The 20,213-nt window shown below is 35.9% G+C and overlaps 1 protein-coding gene across 2 annotated transcripts in view; it reads left to right on the top strand.

The window, feature by feature from the left end:
* Gabrg2 (gamma-aminobutyric acid type A receptor subunit gamma2) overlaps nucleotides 1-16,043 on the top strand; it is an 81,581-nt gene extending 65,538 nt beyond the window's left edge. Inside the window, exons 7-10 of one of the 2 annotated variants that reach the window (XM_048435996.3) lie at nucleotides 4,528-4,680; nucleotides 9,790-9,995; nucleotides 12,143-12,166; nucleotides 13,645-16,043. In XM_048435996.3, coding sequence (XP_048291953.1) covers nucleotides 4,528-4,680; nucleotides 9,790-9,995; nucleotides 12,143-12,166; nucleotides 13,645-13,920 — 659 coding nt within the window. In that variant the 3' untranslated portion in view covers nucleotides 13,921-16,043. The remainder of the gene's footprint in view (nucleotides 1-4,527; nucleotides 4,681-9,789; nucleotides 9,996-12,142; nucleotides 12,167-13,644) is intronic. The other variant, XM_048435997.3, reaches the window with a different exon arrangement.
* Nucleotides 16,044-20,213: the final 4,170 nt, after the last annotated feature.

Raw genomic sequence — 20,213 nt, forward strand, 5'->3', positions numbered from 1 at the left:
ACCTGAAGGTCTAGGTCGTGAGCTCCCAATAGCTCCGGTCAGCTATCACTGTGGCTTTCCCATCATGATCTTGATCCCATTCACTCAGATAGTCCCCCCTTCCCTCTCTTCAACTGGCCCAGTGCTTGACTGTGGATCTCTGCACCTGTTTCGGTCGGTCAGTTATTGATTGAAGGTTCTATGATAACAGTTAGGGTTTTATCGCCAGTTTGCCAAAATAATTTGATCTAAAGCATGTTAGTCAGCTCTCTTCCCGTGGAGTGATGCCTTGGGTCTTGGTGTTGAATGAGGTGATAAAGGCAGGTCAAATGCATTTCATCACTTCTTTCTCTGCGTTTAGAGAGAAAATGACTTTCTTTCTGTCTAAACCATTTAATGTAGGACCAGTGGTGAGATCAGGCAAGTCTTTCTTTTCTGTAGAACTAACTGTAAAAATAACTCTTTGTAGAACAGTGATGAAAAGTGTTTTGTGCAAGGAAGACACATTGAAACGATAGGAGAGTAAGATACCATTTGCTGGTACTGTAAACCTAGTAGAATATTCTTGGTGCCACTAAATGTAAATGTATTAAAAATCATGAGAGATGGATGAGGAGAAGGTATATTTGAAACTCTTTGTTCTGGTCTTCTTTTTTTTTTATCATCAGACAAAGCGTTTAGGATGCTTCCACTAAACACATGCAAACCATTCAAACCAATGTTTTCATGAAGTAAAACCTCATTTCCAGCAACTTGAAAGGAACTTCTCTTATTATTTCAGAGCTTCTAGAAAGGCAAATTCTAACCATGAAATCATTAAGATTTTCAGAGTAGACATATTATAGTTTCATCAATAAAAGAACAGGCTAAGTATCTACAAAGTACAGAAATCTAATGCTTTCATCTGACTGTTAATTATCACAGGTAAACAGTAAATAGAGCCTCATTTCTCTGACATTGAGAATTTGTCTCCTCGAATCAGTCATAGGAAGTTTCCTAAGAAATAAGAAAAAGGAATAATACTTGCATTTAATTTAATTTAAATGATATTTTTCATGCCTTTAATTATAGTCTGTATGTTTTCATGCTCTGATGAGCAGGGTTGGGACTAATTTACCAAATGTTATGACTTAGGGTATCATGTGTGGGACTTGTCAAAACGATAGTTTTATTTGAAGTGTCTGAAGTTCCCATCTTTGACTTGCATAGCATTTTGGGACTTGGGGAGTCACTGATGCAGCACTTTAAGAGGATTAGATTTTACTGACTTCTCAGCATAAGAGTTTTTAAGCATATAAAAAGCGATGTGGTCTTGGTGATAAGACAGTCAGCAGGGTGTCTGTGTGACGCTGCTTTGCTTTTAAATGGCTTGGTCTGGAGTTTGAATCCATAATCCACTGGTGGAAAGGTTTTAAGATTCGCAGGCAAGGAACGATGGTGCTCAGAAGCCATCATCTTATAGTAGAAGCTGGTAGATAAGCAGACTATGAGAAGTTAGACCTCAAGGAAAATGGAGAATCAAATCAAGATAAAAATATTGTTAATGCTGAAAAAAATTAAAGTTCACTCTTGAGACGTTAGACCACTAATGTAAAAGTGTAGGCTCTCCTTAGCTTATACAATATGAAAAAAAGCTACTAAAGTTTTATGCAGATTTATCTGCAATCTTACCATTTCTACACTTTAATTAAAATATGTTTTAATGTAGTGAAAACTTGTGGGAGAAAAATGGATCTTCAAATTTTAAATGTTATAAAAAAACTTCTATTACTTTCAGCTTTCCATGTAAAATAAATGAGCTTACAATTTTATGATCATAGAAATGTGAAAGAAAAGAAGACCTGTGCCTATTATACTAAAAATCAATACAAAATCCAAGAACAAATTAATTTATGAAATATTATTTCAAATAACTTTGTTTTCAGATAAATCAGTACAAAGAAATATACTATCAGGAAATATGTAAAAATGAGTTATCAGAATTGAAAGACTTTCTACCTTTGAAAGTTGCTGCATAATTCATAAATAATTATTGCTCTCTGCTAGCTGTGAAGGTTTCCACTGTAAGCCAGGCAAGCTGTTCTTGAGCCAGAATTAAATGAGACAAGGAAGAGTTTGTGAAGGCACCAGCATGCAGTGCCGAGAGTTTTCTAAAATTTTAATGATGGGTTGAGTGTGTCTTTAGTCTCTTAAAGAGCAACCAAGGAAAGGATGTGCATCCCAGCAGTGTGTCAGGGTGAGGTAAGACTTGAGACTGCTGAAGACACTGAGTTGCAACACCCTGCAGAAAAAGCCTTTGTGTGAGGCTTTCTACACCCATTTCTCATTTTCACATCAGCTTCAGAAAGCCATGAGTAAAGAAAATCAGGCACAAAGTCAAACTATTCAACTGCCACATACGATTACGGTGTGTGTACACATGTTAGAACAAAACATCATATAGTGAAGTGAAAGCAGTTATTTGAAAATAGGACCCATGTATTAAGCCCGTGTTTGACAAAAGGTGTAGTGTTTGAAATTCTCTCCTATAGAAGGTACAAATGTGTATTAGGTGGGAGATGAATCATGGAACAACTTGTAATTTCAAATACCACAATAGTTTGTTTTATAGGCATGCTGCAAGCTGGTGCCAAGGTGTCTTACAAACAATTTGTACATAAACACCTTTCAAATTTAATGACTTTAGATCATTTTATATATATATATATACATATTACATAAAGAGCTATATGACTATTATTTGATTCCTTAGAGCTTTTTAACACATCCCCTTGCATTTATTTAGACAAATTCTTAGGATCGAGTGTAACATGAGGGCTGGCTTGTTGGGGTTTCTGTCCCACCCAGTACCCCACAACCCGCAAGCCCCAAAGAAAATCACACACAGGACTCCATAAGGTTATAAACTGATTGACCCATTAGGTCAGGCTTCTTGTTAACTCTTATAACTTATGTTACCCCATTATCCTTATCTACATTAGCCACATGGCTCCGTACCTTTCTCATCTGGGCAAGTTACATGCTACCTCTTCGGTGGTCTGTGCAGGAGTGGCAGAGGGAGCTTCCTGCCTCCCAGAATTCTCCTGTTCTCATTGCATCACCTTACTTCCTGTCTGGTTTTCCCACCTATACTTCCTGCCGGGCCAATCAGCATTTATTTAAAATATGATTGACAGATTACAGACAATTCTCCCGCACCAATTGAGTTTTTTTCTAATTGTTTATTTTTCAGTTATATTTCAGATTTTGGTTTTGTTTGCTTCTTTGAGATAAAGTATCACTATATAGCTCAAGCTGGCTGGAAACTCATTATGCAGCTTTAGGCAGGCTTTAAAAGAGCCAATTGTCCTTCCTCATTCTAAAATTGTAGACAAGCTTCATAATATATTAAAAATAATAAATTCATTTAAAAATATAAAATCACTTTATTGCAAAGAACTCACAAATGCAGACGTCACACACCTAGAGGAAGGTAGCCAACTCCTCACATACACCCTTGCATAAACTCAAAATCCACTTGCCTCCATGGTTTGTTCCACTAGAGTGGCTATTCAGAGTCAGTGGGGTATTTTGCCTTAGGCTTTACACTATCACTGTTAATTGCATATCTGTGCACTAATTTATCACAAAAATGGGAAAAAAGTACAATAACAGCAGATATCAGGAAAAAAAAATAGCAGTATGTACTCCATGGTGTATAAGACATTTTGACTACATTCTATTCTTTTTCATCTAATGTTATGCCTTTTTAGACTAAATGTCAAATTATGTCTACACTCATTTTTAAAACCCAATTGCTTCATAATATTCTTCTTGGACTTTAAAGTATTGATTTTAATTTATGAATATTAGTGACTGTCCATTGGCACTCAAGCGGTGTGCTAGCCACTGACTGTGTGAGAGTGGAGGGAAGAGGCACAGTTTAAGGATTCACGCAGGTAAAATCAAATGACAGCACATACAGCATCCGCACCAAAATGAAAGCACAATCATGGGTGAAAGCAATTGCTAAAAAACGACTGTATGATTCAGTGAAATCATGAGAAAATATGTCATCGAGGGAAAGGAACTATAATTTTGAGCAAAATATAACTTTATGAGTGTCAATCACCTAGATATTTTCCAGTGGTCTGTATATATAGAAATAACAAGGGGTAATTGTTACATAATGTGCAATACAAGGCAATCAAGCAAGGCTTTGTGCATAAAGGGTACTTCCCCACTCACACCAAAGAAGACCTTATACATTGTTGCTACATATGGACAGCAAGAACCAGTGTCATCTCAAAGACAAAATACTTTTAAGACTCAAAATTAGTTCTTTTTATCTGATAATATCATTTCTTCCGGGAGGGTTAGGCCTTAGTTCAGGCTGGGTTTTATTTTACAATTTCATTTTTGTGTTTTGCCCAAGCAGTTATAAAAGAATTCTCAATTAGCCGTCAAGTCAACTCTGAAATTGTGTGTGCAAGAGAGTTGAATATGTGCATATTGCCCTACTTCATGGTGTCTGATGAGATTTCCCACAGCTCCATCTTTCTCTTCCAGGTGACTATGTGGTCATGTCTGTGTACTTTGATCTGAGCAGAAGAATGGGGTATTTCACCATCCAGACGTACATCCCCTGCACACTCATCGTGGTACTATCCTGGGTGTCCTTTTGGATCAATAAGGATGCTGTTCCTGCCCGAACATCTTTAGGTGAGGCATACTTCTAGGTGCTCTGGTTTCTCAAGACAAATACCTGAGGAAAAAAATCACTCCTTATTTCTCTTTTTATGTGGGTTCACCCAGAATTCAAAAGCTAAAAAAATCCATTTTTATTATTTTCATTAAAGTAATATGACTATTTTTCATTTACTGTATTTAAGGGTTACTAATTCTATAGTTCTTCTTTAATTGGGTCAGTATTTCTGTAGCACAATTAAATAATACATATAACTAAAGATAAAATCCAAAAAAATCAAGAGAGTTTTGATTTTTTTTATTACCCTCTACTCTTTAGACTTCTCCACATGTTTTCATGATAACTGACAGCATTTATCCTTTCTCAATCATTTGCTTAGTGATATTATGATTTTATAAAAGAGTTCAAAATCTGCGAATGTGGGAAATTTAGTATCTTGGGTAAAGGAAGTACAGAAAACCAAGCACTGTTGTTTTCTAGAATCAACTGTTACCCTTTTCCTAGCATACCACTCCTGGCTAATGCCATACGATTCATTTCTGTGATGATATTTAACTAAATTGGCTCCAGAAGAGCCATCTAAATGATTAATAAGCGGGAAACACTTACTGACAAATCTAGGGAACACAGTTGTTTTATGATAATTTGCAATTTAGTCAAAATTTTAGATTTGGCTATCCCTGTCTTAGATTTTTATCTATTTCTTATATATGGAAGAAGAATTCCACAAACCAAAGCAAAACTACTGACTAACAAGAACGGTCTCCATCCACAGAATGAATGATCTTTCTACATGAAACTCAATCATTAGCCATGTGCAACCTGGTTCTACGTGTCTTGTTAGTCCCGTGGTCAGGGAAGCAATATCAGAACATGGGTGCTGAAGTTCATTGATCTTTATTTCCAGCCATACATACAATAGAGCTGTGCAGTAAACCTCTTTCTCTCTAATCCATGGTTTCATCACATGCAAAATATGTATCATTCTTGCTCCTAACTTGAAGAGTTTACTGGGCTAAAGTAACATGTTCCATGCAAAGAACATTAGGCAGACAAAAGCCTCAAAAAATGATAGTGACTCTTATCATTTCTGATTAAATGATCTGTACCAGGTTATTAAACTGAGGGCAGACGTGACTACAGGGAGAAAGAGAACATTTGCATATCTGTCCTCTTCCAAACCCAATTTAGTTTCCCATCTGTTTCGAAGTGAAGTTATTTTGATTTTTCTGATATATGCAGTACTTTGTGTTACAAATCCTATTCACCAATTCAAATATCCTGTCTAATGCCACATACTGAAACAAACTTCAAGTATGTTAAGCCTAACACTGCAGAGTGTTCCGTGTGAGCATGTAACCATCTCTCAAGAGAATTTGTAGATGTGTTGCTCATCTCTGGCAAAAAGCTTCCAACGTGCTACTGCACAAGTAACTATTCTGTTAATTTATATGTTTATGACAAAATACTCTGAAAAATTCCAATGTACCATCTTCCCAAAGTTATTTTAAGGAAAACATTTCAGTCTTTATTTTTTTGTGTGAAGGCTGGATTCTTTCTACCAATATATTGTTTAAGACCACATGATCGGTTCATTTCAACCACTCAGTAACAAGTGTTCTCTAACAAGAAACCATTTGAAAAGAAAGAGATGGAGGTAGGTTGAGGGGAGGCCCTTGCTAAGACAGGAAACACGTTCTGCTTTGATCATGTGTCGATCAGTGATGCTCAGTGTTCCTGGTGCCGTTATTGCATGTCGCAACCCTTCACAGAAAGAACCATCATAGAGTGATCACAGGAAGAAGCTGCAATGATTATCATACTTCAGAGCTGAGTTAAGCATGCAAATATGCTGCGAGTTAAGTAATAGTCCCAAAGTCACACAGTCAGTTGGCAACAGACATGCACCTTGGAAAATTAGACATGGGTTTGTTCTAGGTATGAGGACTTGCTGAATTCTACTTATTGTCAAAGTACAGAAGCCAAGCTGAGCGTGCATCTATCTTAAGTTTGTTATCAGTTATCTGGATCAGTGCTTCTTAAATAACAATATATTAATATCACTGAGAATGCTTTGGAAGCACAGGAAACTTATTCCCACCCTGTAGACACATTTTTTAGGCTGCTAGCTCACAACAAAATGACAAGGAGACTTATTATTCATTATGAATACTTGACCTATAGCTTAGGCTTGTCCCATTAGCTCTTATAACCTAAATTAATCAATTTATTTTCTATTCAATCTATTAAGAATTTTTAATATACTGTTTTCTCATTTTACCTAGCTATTCCCATGCCCTCTCCTTCCCTTTCTCATTTTTATTTACCTATGTTTTGCCATATGACTTGTGGCTTTTACCTATTCTGCATCTCTCTCTCTCTCTCTTTCTCTCTCTCTCTCTCTCTCTCTCTCTCTCTCTCTCTCTCTCTCTCTCTCTCTCTCTGTGTGTGTGTGTGTGTGTGTGTGTGTGTGTGTGTGCGTAGCTGGTGACCTGACTTTATTCTTCCCAGAACCCTCTCTGCTATACCTGCTGCCTAGCTATTGACTATTTAATTCTTTATTAAACCAATCACAGTGGCAATCTTCCTGCAGTGTACAGGAATATTTCACAACACCACTTCATGGGGGTGCTTATTTCATTTACCTTGAGCCTAGCCCACATTTGGACTTTTTTTTTAATCCCAAGTGAGTCAAATATCCAGTCACTTTTCAGAACATTCCTGTATATTTGTGAAGTTCCATGATCTTTTCAGGCATTTGTAGTCAAAATTTAAATGAGACTACCTTGAATACCTACAGATTTTGAACTTCTTGTCTCAGAACAGATTCAGCTGACATGTGTGATGGCAGAGCCACTGAAAGCACTCAGAAAAATCGATTTCTTTCTGAGGACATATTTCTGGATCTTGTAACACATGAATGTGGTTTGGTACAAAGCTGGTAACTTTGGAAAGTTAATCACGTTATAGTGAGAGCAGGGTGCACAGCAAGATGAAAACAGAGGCTGGTATTTTTCACTCAAGTATTCTGAGGTGAGACAGCATCCCTGAGAAACTCACTTCATGCCAGGGTGGGAGTAATTAATAAAAACTGTGCATTTCATTTCTCTTGCCAAGGTAAGAGAAATTTAATTTCAGTAGGTAAAACTGGGATTCAAGAGTATATCAAGTTATCTTGTTGGTGATTCACGTAAAACCCTGACTTCCCTACTTCCTAATGTCATAGTTTTTCTCTTTTCTGTGACCCCTGGAAGCACCCTGGAAATGTGAAGAAGCAGTTCCTCAAGATATACATTGCATAGCTGTGATGAACATCCCTGTGTCCTAAGTACCGTCTTTCACTCTTGTGAGATCAGTATTTAAGCAATGTGTCTAAATTTGTTTTTTATTTAACTGTCACATGCCAGATCTTCTGAAATGAACTCATCCGTGGTCTCTATCAAAAATAGCTACATTTTTCACATTTTCAAAGTTCAAGTGTAGCTTCAGGCCTGATTGTGAAAATGTAGGCCTGGTTTCCAATCCAGTGTTTCACATTCTCTCCAAAAATATAAGATGTAATTAGGTACAATCAAGAAGTTCTATTTGAATTAATGTGTACCCAACCTAATTAGTTTCTTTTAGCTTCGGAAGTAGACTGTCTCCAAAATAAACAACACACATATCTAGCCATACTTGGGACTTTGTTTGATGTCAGTGTCCTGTGTTAGTCAGTTTTTCATCAGTGTAGCCAGTATATAAAGTAAATAAATGTGAATGGAAGAAAGATTTACTTTGGTTCAAAGATTCAAAGGTTTCAGAATGTGGTCACTTGGCCTTGCTGTTCTGAACTATGGGATATCGTGGTTGAAGTTCATAAAGAAAGAATTCTGCTATGTCACGCAGATAGATGTGAGCTGGGGAGAGGGAGTGAGACCAGCATCTTAATATCTCTTTATGTGTGCACTTAAAATGTCCTGACTTCCTCTCCTATAACTAAATGTCACACCATGTTCCCAAGTGTCAAGCTGAAGACTGTTAGCACATGGAGCCTTGAACGACACTCCAAATCTTCAAAACAATACCATCTACATTCATTAGAACATTATTTAATGTTCACAAAGATATCTAAGATATCTAAGATGCACCACTGTTTTCCATGCTGAACTCTAAGCTTAACACTATCTAAACCAATAAAAAAAACTTCCCCTCCAATAACTGGTGGTGGAGGATCCCAGAACTGCATAACTTCCCAACTCAGGATAATTCAAAAGTTCTCAGCTTTCTAAGATTTTTATTCTATATATTTTCTTGTATTTACAAATACATATGGAAATTAAAAAGGTAGTCCAGTGTAAAGCAGTTGATGTTAGGATGCCCACATTTTTATTTCACCTCCATCGATACTAGTCTGGAGAGAACATGATTCCTCTTGTGCTCTGGGTGGTATGATAACTTCTGAGGTAGTTATATTTTTGTGCAAATCTTAGTTAGATAGTGTCACTTACACATTCACCCATCTCTCCTGTTGAGTAATTTTAAATGGTTTCCCCCTATCAAAGAAAGACAATTCCCTATATTACATGTATAATGCATGATTAATACAATTTCTATTTTACCAATATCCCCTTGATCTCCTTGTTTCTCTGCAGATGGCAGGCACCCTAAATTTTCATAAATAGACACGATTAACTTTTCTCAGACTCTACCCTTAATTTATTAATAGCCCAAAAGCAGATTTCACTTTACCTTTGAAGCTTCAATTTCAGCTTGGATGTCTCTAAAGTCCTCCTATGTGAACTCCGTCTAAGGAAGTTCTCTCCATCCCTACCTTTTCCGTGGCATCTATCAGAAATTAAAATTAGGATTTTCTTTCTTAACTTCATTCATACTGCTTCTTCTCACTAAAATACAAAGCACCAAGAACAAGATCAATTATATTTCTCATTATGTACTCAGTGCTATCCAGGATAATTTGTACCTAAAAGACAGACAGTATTTTGGAGAGAGTGAATTAATTCTAGTTTTGCAGTTACTCATCCCTTCCTAGGGTGTTGATTAGAAGTGATATTTCCAGAACGGAGGCTCAGATTGTCACCTTACTGATGACATCATGTGATCACCTTTCTTGTGCTTCTCTATAGGTATCACTACTGTCCTGACCATGACTACTCTCAGCACCATAGCCCGGAAATCTCTGCCCAAGGTTTCCTATGTCACGGCAATGGATCTCTTTGTATCTGTTTGCTTCATCTTTGTGTTTTCTGCTCTGGTGGAATATGGCACCCTGCATTATTTTGTCAGCAATCGGAAACCAAGCAAGGACAAAGACAAAAAGAAGAAAAACCCTGTATGTATCATTTTCCATCAAAACAACTCAACTCCTAGAAAAAAGGTCATTGGATTTGGCTTGGGTTTGGAATGGGGAGCTTACTTGTATGCTGAGGCTCAGCACATTGAAACAAGAGGGAATTAAGTGAGGTTTTGAGCATAATATACAGGTTTATTTATGATCATTAGTTAGGTCAGAGTTACAAGATACTCTAAGGCAGACTCTTTATGCAAATATAATTGTCCATTGTCTTCAATATGGGGGATTAAAGCAATGTCTAGGAATACATTCATGTTTGAGTTATTATTCTACGGGTCATTGACTCTCATCTTATTATGTTTTTAGTTAAAAGACACACCAAAGTGATTCCAAACATTAGTTTATTCTATTAGTTTACCAGTCATACTAATTTGTAAATAACTTACTGTGTGTGTGTGTATGTATGCACATGTGTAGGTGTGTGCATGTGTTATATTCATATATGCATTTTTCTACTAGAAGGTTTCTTATCATTGCATACCTACATGTGTCTTAAAAATGGTTTAATATTCTGTGGGCAAGTTAATTGGCCTTCCTGTCTTTGCTTTTTCATATCAAATAAGATGGTTATATCAAAACCAAGGTCAAATAAGGCTGATACACAATAAAAATATTATTATGAAGATCAAAAATCAAGAAAATATTTTAAAAGTTATAAAAAAGTAAAATGATGGTTCTTTATCTCGGTTGATAGTAATAGGAGTTGATACTGACTGCACAGTTGACAACCTGGTTTTTTATTTTTGGTGACTGCTTGATTTGGAAACAGGTAAGATCACATATGCTTGAACTAAACCATAAAAGAAGAGATTGTGGCATACATATAAATAAGCAAAGCTCTTATTTTTTATGGTGAATGTTGAGGACAGCATATAGATACCTATTTACCCACTTTGGTCTAGTGTCTGGGTTACAGAAGCCCCCTGGAAAGTGAAAATTCATTTCCTTTTGAGAGGATGACAAAAGTAGTGACCCTACCCTCCTGGACTGAGACCCTGCCCTGGTTTTCTGCTCTGAGAGGCATGAGCAGTATTACAGTGGCTACGAATCTTGCCATGAACTGTGGGATGACTAGAAAACTCTAGTTGGCTCTATCTCATACCCCGATGCACCTCCAGAAATACCGAAGACATTTTACAAGTGACACATGCTTGTTTAAAAGTAAGACTTTGTGGAAGGTAAATAACATAGCACCACTATTCTTACTGGTTAAGGAAAATAGGAAATTTGCTTTTTTTCAATGTCCCAAATATTTATTGTACTGTGTGTGGTCCTTCCTATCCCTGTTTGTTCTTATGTCTCTACCTTTCCATTTTTCCTATTCTTGTTTGAATTTTCTTGCTCTAAATTTTGTTTCTCTACTTAATACATCTACTCATTTCCTAATTCATTCTCCCTCAAATAAGATGGCTATACTGATACTCATCTATGATGAGGATGGGATGCAGGCTTTTAGGTGAAACCTAAAGTCCTTTACAAAAGTCCCCTGGCTTTCCTTATCACTTTAGTGTAGAAATTGCTACAGAGACAAAAATAATTGGATTCCTTAACTCAAGTTCATGGCAATAGAAGAAGAAAAATCTCAGGGAGACATGAAGAGAGACCAGAACAAACAAGAAAATGTAATTCCTTGAGAATATTACACACTTTTTTCTTTTAAGCCAATTTGTTTACTAATCAAAACTAGATAGCAGTCTAGATAGTGAAGGTCTAAGAAGCTGAAAATGTATTTCCTTGTTTAATGTGTCCTTCTCTCCTTGTCAGGACTCACATATGAGGTCCTCTTTAGTGGCAACCACACAATTCATACTATTTTTCTACAGACAAAGTTTTTACTAGGATGTATCCTTGCAACTGAACAGCTTTGACCTTCACAGTCATGTACTTGTGGGTTAATTTGCTTAGGATTTGATCACCAATCACAAAATGTCATTTTCTAACTTTAGACATGCTAATTGTGCCAACCTCAGAGCCCACCTTCTGTGTTTATGCTTTCAGTTCATTTTACTTACTGCGTTTTCAAAATGTATTTTTAATTTGTCTTATTTTGTTTCTCTTTCTCTTTTTATTCCTTTTCCTTCTTTCTATTAAAAAATGCATTCTCTTTTCTGTCTACAAATCCAAAGCTTCTTCGGATGTTTTCCTTCAAGGTATAATGTTTTGGAATGGAAATTTCACTGCATGCCACTGCTAAATTAACTATTAATGCTTTTCATGGTGCTTTTTTTTAATGAGTAAACGTTTAAGTAGTCTACTATATGATGACACACTCAAGGTGGAGAATATTCTATAGCTCTCTTGAACTGATTCAGCGACTAGACTATTTGTGTAGGTTTTGATTCTATTCTCAGCTCATAATCACAAGGCCAGTAGTAATCACAGGTAACAGGGCTTCAATAATCCCAAAGCCCAAATGGACTGTGCAAATGAAATACATTTCACTGTCTATAATTTACATATATATATATATATATACACACATATATATATGAAGTATATATACTTTTAAAGCTAAACTTTGACTCTGTAAACACTAATTAAAATGATGTTTTAAAACACGTTTTATGCTGGGAAGTGATAGCACATGCCTTTAATCTTAGCACTTGGGAAGCAGATACAGGCAGATCTTTGTGAGTTTGAAACCAGCTTGATCTACAAGAGCTAGATCAGAACAGCTAGGACTATTACACAAAGAAACCCTGTTTCAAAAAAACCAAAAAAGGCAAACAAACAAACAAAAAACAAACCATGTTTTGTGAACTTACTTGAAAATTTTATATTAATAATCTGTGTTTACAAGACTTTAAATTAAAATCGTATTTCTTTTCTGCCAGTGTGATCACCAGGTCTATTGGCTCTGTGAAATATTGAAATGATATTTTTATTCTTTCTAATAACTAATTTAGAACCTGTGGTTTATATTTATATACTCTAAAAGCTAAAAGTAAGCCTCAAGTCTTGGTTTAATTTTATTATTGGTCAAACATTGACAAGTAATGACATTCTTTTTGAATTCTCAATCTCATTCAATGTATGTAAACAATGATGACAATTTTAAACTTGAAGATGGTGAGTGTTAGACAAACTACATTATTTTAATGCATAAATTAAATCTTTGCAGTATAACGTCAATGATCTTCTTTATTTCTCCATGCATATCAGCATTATTAGTAGTAGTATGATGGGTTCCTTCTTGCTTATAAGTTAGCATGACCTGCAATTTGATTTGAAAACCAATGCACTTTTATTTCTCTATTTTACTCACTTGCAGTACCATTAACCAGCTTCATGTAACCAGCTTCACGTCTAATAATTAGTGGAATGATATTCCATGCAGTTTGATTTAAATATTTACACTTTGAGTTCTTATGGTGTTCAATCCTCTTGCTGTAGCCATTAGCTTGGTGGTATTATTTCCAGCTGCACCGCTTAAGCTCAAAGTCTGACACCTGCAACCGTGCTATCTTTCTAAGTTCAATTTTGCCATTGTAGTTCACGATGCCATAAGCAGTTCCTCGAGTACTCATTTTCAGATTCATCATCTCATTGGTGACATTGTGGAGGAACTGTGTAGCCTACATCCAGGGTATCTGACTTGGATCTCTCTCCTTTACCTACCTTGTCTCAGGCCCCTACCATTGATATCCGTCCCAGATCAGCAACCATCCAAATGAACAATGCCACACACCTTCAAGAGAGGGACGAGGAATATGGCTACGAGTGTCTGGATGGCAAGGACTGTGCCAGTTTCTTCTGCTGTTTTGAAGACTGCCGAACAGGAGCCTGGAGACATGGGCGAATACATATCCGCATTGCCAAAATGGACTCCTATGCTCGGATCTTCTTTCCCACCGCCTTCTGTTTGTTCAATCTGGTTTACTGGGTCTCTTATCTTTATCTGTGAGAAGGTATGGGTTTAGTGGATAAGGGTCTTATTCACTGAATCTCATGGAAAGAATATGTCTTTCTAAATCCAATTAAATAATCCCTTATGTGGTCATTGAATCGGTTTTCTGTCTCAACCTAGTAATATGTATAATGTCGTACTATCTGTGCCAACTCTCCTTTGGTTATTGTAATTTGAACTTCGATGTGCACTGTCTTTCAAACCTGCAAGGCAAAGTAAGCTTAGAACAAGGACTGTTACACTGAGCATGCTATCTTTGAGAAACAGCAATAGAATCAATGAAAGCCTTGAGTGTTTAAAGTGATGGTAACAGTCTTTGATTCCCACAGTGTAGGACAAAAGAGGCGAAACTGTGTGCTGTGTTCACTTGGAGTCAAGTTGTGGTAAATTGGAGCAAATAAGAATACCTCCCTCACTGGTGAAGAATCACAATAGAATAGCCTAGATTAGAATTCTATTAAACCTTTATTTCAAGGGAGGAAGAAAATTTCCTGCATATCATATGTACAATGATGTAAATATTTCAGTAATGTAGAATGCTTCCAGTTTAATGCATGCACCTCTTTAGAGCCAAAATAAATTACCTATATGATCATCATATAGTATTGTCTTTTATTTTGTGTCTTTGGGCTATAACAGAATATATTAACATAATTACAGAGATTTAGGCTTGAAATTGGAGGGGATTCACTGTCTTCTCCCTCATGCATGAAAATTCAGGTTTTAAAATTATGTTAGTCTTGTATGGCATTAAAAATTTGAATAAATTTAGGTTGATTGACATTTGACAGCTCTAAATATGCCCAACTTCATCACTAGCCTATAAACTCAATGTATGTGCTTGCTGTTGTTTTACCTTTCTTTGAGGATGTGAGTTCTTAATAGGACTCTCTCCATCTCGATATCTGCTTCTAGTGATGGTTAATGCCTTGTGGGCAGAGTCCTTATCATTTTCTTCTTTGGGTTCTCAACATCTTACATTGTGCCTGGCCCATAGTCAGTGCTCATTAAACATGGTTGAAAGCAACACACCCTCTGATAGTCTGGTGAATATCGTTTTTTATAACCCAGAACAAGTGATTCATCTTTTCACATTGCTTTTGACCAGTGACACATTATCTGTCGAAGTAATCAGAGAACCTAAAGAACTGCAGCTTATATATTAATCTTCAAAAAATTGTTTTAAGCAAAGTCTGTATTTATTTTAAAATAACATCAGCTTTTACACATATGTATGCAATTGATGACTTGAGCATAGAGTTTCTTCATTATTTATCCAGTTTATTTTAAAGAATCAATTTAATCTGTTAAAAAATTTCTGCTTATGAACCTATGAAAGTATGAACAAAATTCATACCTGACTGGTATACAGTATGCAGTGTTCTGTGCTTGGAAAAAATGTACTGAATGTTAAATTAAAAACTGAATCAACACTTAGTGACTTACATGGATAACATTGAGCCTCTGACTGAAGGCTCATTTTGCTCCATAACAATTAAGTGATTGCCTGACTTCAGACATGAGTTAGACTTTAATGTCATCATTCTGAATCCTTATTTTTTTTAAAAAAAATTAATACCATATGGTCAGTTCTTCTTCAAGGAAAACACTAATTTAAATCAAAGTCAAATCATAGTTAGTATAACTTTATAGATGATGAAACTACAATTAAAGAAAATATCTTTGTTAATATACAATCACACAAAGTCATTGTAATTTATCTGGATGAATCTTGAAAACATTCAGCTGCTGGTTTTGCAAACCTTTAATATACCAGTGCTTTAGTATTTAACCTCAAACGGATGTAAATAGATGGTTATTTTCTTGTTTTAAATTGTCAAAATAGTCATTGTTGACTCTTGGGGAGAGTTGTTGGCAAATTCTAATTGTGAGAAACATGGCATTAGTGTCAACCTGAAATGTGTTCTGTAGTAGGGACACTGAAAAAAAAATTAAAGCTAGCTTTCCAACATGAGTATAATATCAACAATATGGATATATATTATATATAATCCAGTTCTTAATCATCAGCTGCTCTGTGTCTCTGTATTTGCAAATCTTTTCACAGAGAATTGCCTAACATATGAACTTTTCCAATAAAAATGCTGCATTCTAATTCATGGGGGCATCTCAGTTGTCTGGTTGAACTGTTTTGTTTCTTCTCTTTCCAATTTCATGTCCATAAACACAATTTCAATGGATTTTATTTGTGAACTTTGTTGTCAACATTCAGCAAGTGATTTTCTTCACTGGTAAAAAGAAGAAGAAAAGAAAAATGAAACAAACATTTTTGGTAGAGTGAAGATGGAAGACAGAAGTGTTAATGAAGTTGGTAAACTGGTCTTCTAATGCAGGACTCTTGATGTACAAAGACTTCTCAAAGTTGGGATTAAAGTGTCACTGGCACACTGCTTGAGAAGGCAACCATTAGAAACCTATATTTTATAAACTATAAATCAGATATAATAATGGCACCCTAATTAATGGCACCTAAAGAGTGGTGAATCATTCCAGTGTACCCACATAGTTCATTTCCTCCCACTCCAATCCAACCAGCCCTCTTACAAGACAGAGCTATCCTATTTTCCTTAAGGTTACACTGTGTAGAGTGGAACTTGATTTATAATTCTTTTTATTAAACTATACAGGAATGGCTGAGTGGAGAAAGCATCTGCCTTGAGCACGTGAATTCACTGCCCTGGAATCAGTGTAAAGACGGATACAGTAGCTTGCCCACCTCTCATCCCATTGCTCCCACCAAATTCCTGGAAAGTTAGGGGCCAGTTAGTCCGGCGTATGCAGTGGTTGTGAGAAGAGATTCTGTCTCAAACAAAGTTGAAAGTGGGAAGTGAAATGAAAGTGTGATCTCTGGCTTCCACATATACACCACGACAAGTTTGCCCCTCCCCCTAGACACAGGGGCACACACAGCAATAGAGAGAGAGGGAGAGAGATAAAATAGAGGTTGAAAATTCAGGTTTGTCAGAAACAAAAACAAAAACAAACCAACCAACCAACAAACAACAACAACAAAAAAAAAACAGTTTTATGAACCAAAAAGGCTCAGATAACCCCCAATGAATAACAGTTCCAAATTTGAAAACAGGGAGACCTGATGTTCTGTGATTCTGCAACCGACGGTGTCCTATTTTCTCAGAGGTCTTTAAAATTCTCCTGAGAATAAAGTAACGGAAACAGTCACTGACAAATTCATGATCACTTCCTCTGCATGTCTTTGCCTTGCCCTGCTGTGTCTTCCTGCGTCTGATTTAAACATCTGTTTCTCATGTTTTGGTCAGATCAGGATAGTTTTCTCAGAGGTCTTCTCTGATGTTTACCAAATGCCTTATCTTCAGCTAAGGACATATTCCTGTGTAAAGCCAGCATTCCTCTTTGGTCCCAATGCTACCTACTGAGTTCCAGCAGTAAACTTTGTGATGAAGGTCATATTAAATTGATCAAGTGTTGTGGTCTGTGGGGATTTTATAAAAGACAAAAAAATGAAAAAAGGGAGGGAGGGAAGAAGGAAGGAAGGAAGGAAGGAAGGAGGGAAGGAGGGAGGAAGGAAAGAGTGCTGTCTCTATGCTCTTTCTCCATGAGTTTTTATCAAAGGTGTAGAAGGTAAAGTAATGACCTACACTAAGGTCACTTCAGTATTATCTATGAATGCCTAAAGATCACATGGTTTACTCTTCCCACTGTGTCTCACAGTGTTTCCGAATTTGGAAGTAAAATTCTGGTGTATCTTTCTATAAATCCATTAGGATTTATTATACTTGAATCTTCCTTTTATAAACTTTCCCTTGACTCTATTAATTACAAAATTAGTAAATTTTAGACTTTTTGATAACTTGAGATTTTACATTTTGTTTATTCTCCACCATGCACAATACAATTCACCGTTGAATATTTCTTATACTGCTTTCAGGATACTCTTTTAAAAAGTCAGGGATTGTAATCATCTGAAAAATAAACAAGCAAGCAAACAAACAAATGGAAAATAAACGAGACCTTTGTTCCTAAGTCATAGGGCAAGGGATGCTTCTCTAAGAGTTCTCATAGCTATTCTTTACCAAATCTTCTACCATTTCCGGAATACAACTGTGCATTGTCAACAGTAGCTGGCCATTATGATTCTTTCAACGACTACAGGGTATAGACAATTATGTAATCAATTTAAGTTTCTTTTGTGAAACTTTGGGTTATGAAAACAGAGAGTCATAGAGTCTTGTTTCATATTTCATATGTACAAATCTTGACCCTGATGTTACATGTTATAACAGTTAGTTTATTTGTAACATGGTTTCTTTATGTAGTCCAGGGTGGCCTTGAAGTCCTGTTTTTTCAGTCTTAGTGTCACAAGCCCTAGGATTACAGATATGTGATTCCCAGGTAGCTCAGTGTTATGAGGTATTTATGTGCCTTAGTTTCCTCTTCTCTAAACAGAGACAATATTTCAAAATATCATATACTTTCACTATAAAGGTAAATGGAGTCAATGTTATAAAATGAATCAACGTTAATTACTTTCTTCATCATAGAAATGAATTTTTAGAAGGTGTGGATATTAGAACTCTGTCTGTATTGTTTCTAATTAACAGTTATCATCTATAAGAAAATGAGAAAGGGAAAAACATTGGCCAATTAATAACAGAATTTGTCTAAAAGACTCCTTTCTTGATGGGAGTAGTTTCTTATAGATAAATGAGGGGATTTGACCTCTTCTCTTTCCAATGGACTTTTATTCTACATTCCCCGTGTCATTTATTAGGAGCTGATATTATTGGCTGAAATTGAACACCTTGAGTCTATCAAGCTGTATAATTTCCATGTAGCCATTGGCCAATTTGCCATTTTGCATCATGTGTCCCTTATAAAAGACTTAAGATGTTTTCCCACCTCTGATTATTCAACTGGGTCTAGAATATTTCTATGACTCTACTAACATGCAATAAGATATTTCCTTTTAATTCTTCCACTATTTGGTATGATTTAGAATGACCTAATCCTAACGTTTACTTCATCAAAGTACTGAGCAATCATTCAGTCCTCCTAGTAAACAAAATTTAAATGAACAATGCTGTAACAAAAATATGGCATGCATAATTTAGCCTTCATTTGCATCCTTAATCAGGGTGTTTATCTTTATGTCTATCTCCCTGTTATATAAATTTACAACATGTTTCTTCTGAACCTTGTGTGTCTTATGACACGGAGATGAAGTCTTTTATCAAAAAATCTTGATATGTCACCTATGAAGTGAATTCAGCAGAATGCTTTCAGAAAATACATAACCACAGGCTTCATGCCCGGCATTGTGAGGCCAGAAAGAGAACAATTAAAGGCATGCCTTGCCTTGAAGAATCAAGAATATGATACAGAGGGGAAAATGGGAACACAAATAACCCTAATGGGACTACACAAAAGTTATAGTAGAAGCTTCTAGTCTATTCATGAATAAATCCAGGAAAGCATTGGTTGTACAAAGTTCTGCTGGATGCGAGACTCTGTTTTTAATTTTAGATCTTCCTTTCTCACTGCTAATGAGAAGTCATAATTTACAAAATGTGAAGAACTGTCATTCACTCACTAGCTACAGGTAACCACACTAAAGGACACATGTCATTTTCTCCTCTCCACATGTGCTTAAACACATAGATTAAATTGACAGGTGGGTAAATTGATAAAACCATAGATACACATATGAATATCTATAAGTATGGGGTGGATAACATGCACATCTATATTTTTATACAATTTTACATGCAGATATGAGTTCATATAAAAAGCAGCTTCTGGATTTCTGTTGTTATCGTTCAATTCTACCACGGGAAGTTGACATACTTATTTATTGTTATAATTAATAATGCTGCTACATGAAACACATATGTCAGATATTATATGTGTTCCAGTAGATTCTATTCCACAGAATGCACTTATAAACCTGAGTTTTGTTGAACAAAAACTATAATCATTTCTTAATTGCAGAACTGACAGAAAAGAGATAATATGCTCCATTAGATATTAAGAAAATTTATTACTTACCTTCATTTTATTAAGGATTATTTACTAAAGCCTACCAATAAAGAGATGGTATACAATTATTAGTTCAACTGAGAAAAGCCATTATTATTTACAGTGACTTCCTAATGTTATGGTTTCAAATTACCTAAACTTCGTGACTTAGCCCAATATGAGTTGTCATGTTTGATGGTTAGCAACCTCAACAGTTAGTGTAGAGGTGACTGCCCAGAGCTGCATTTCTTCTGCATGCTCTCCTGACTTTTTCT

This window comes from Myodes glareolus, chromosome 9, assembly GCF_982192425.1.
Source record: "Myodes glareolus chromosome 9, mMyoGla1.1, whole genome shotgun sequence".
NCBI classification, from domain to species: Eukaryota; Metazoa; Chordata; class Mammalia; order Rodentia; family Cricetidae; genus Myodes; species Myodes glareolus.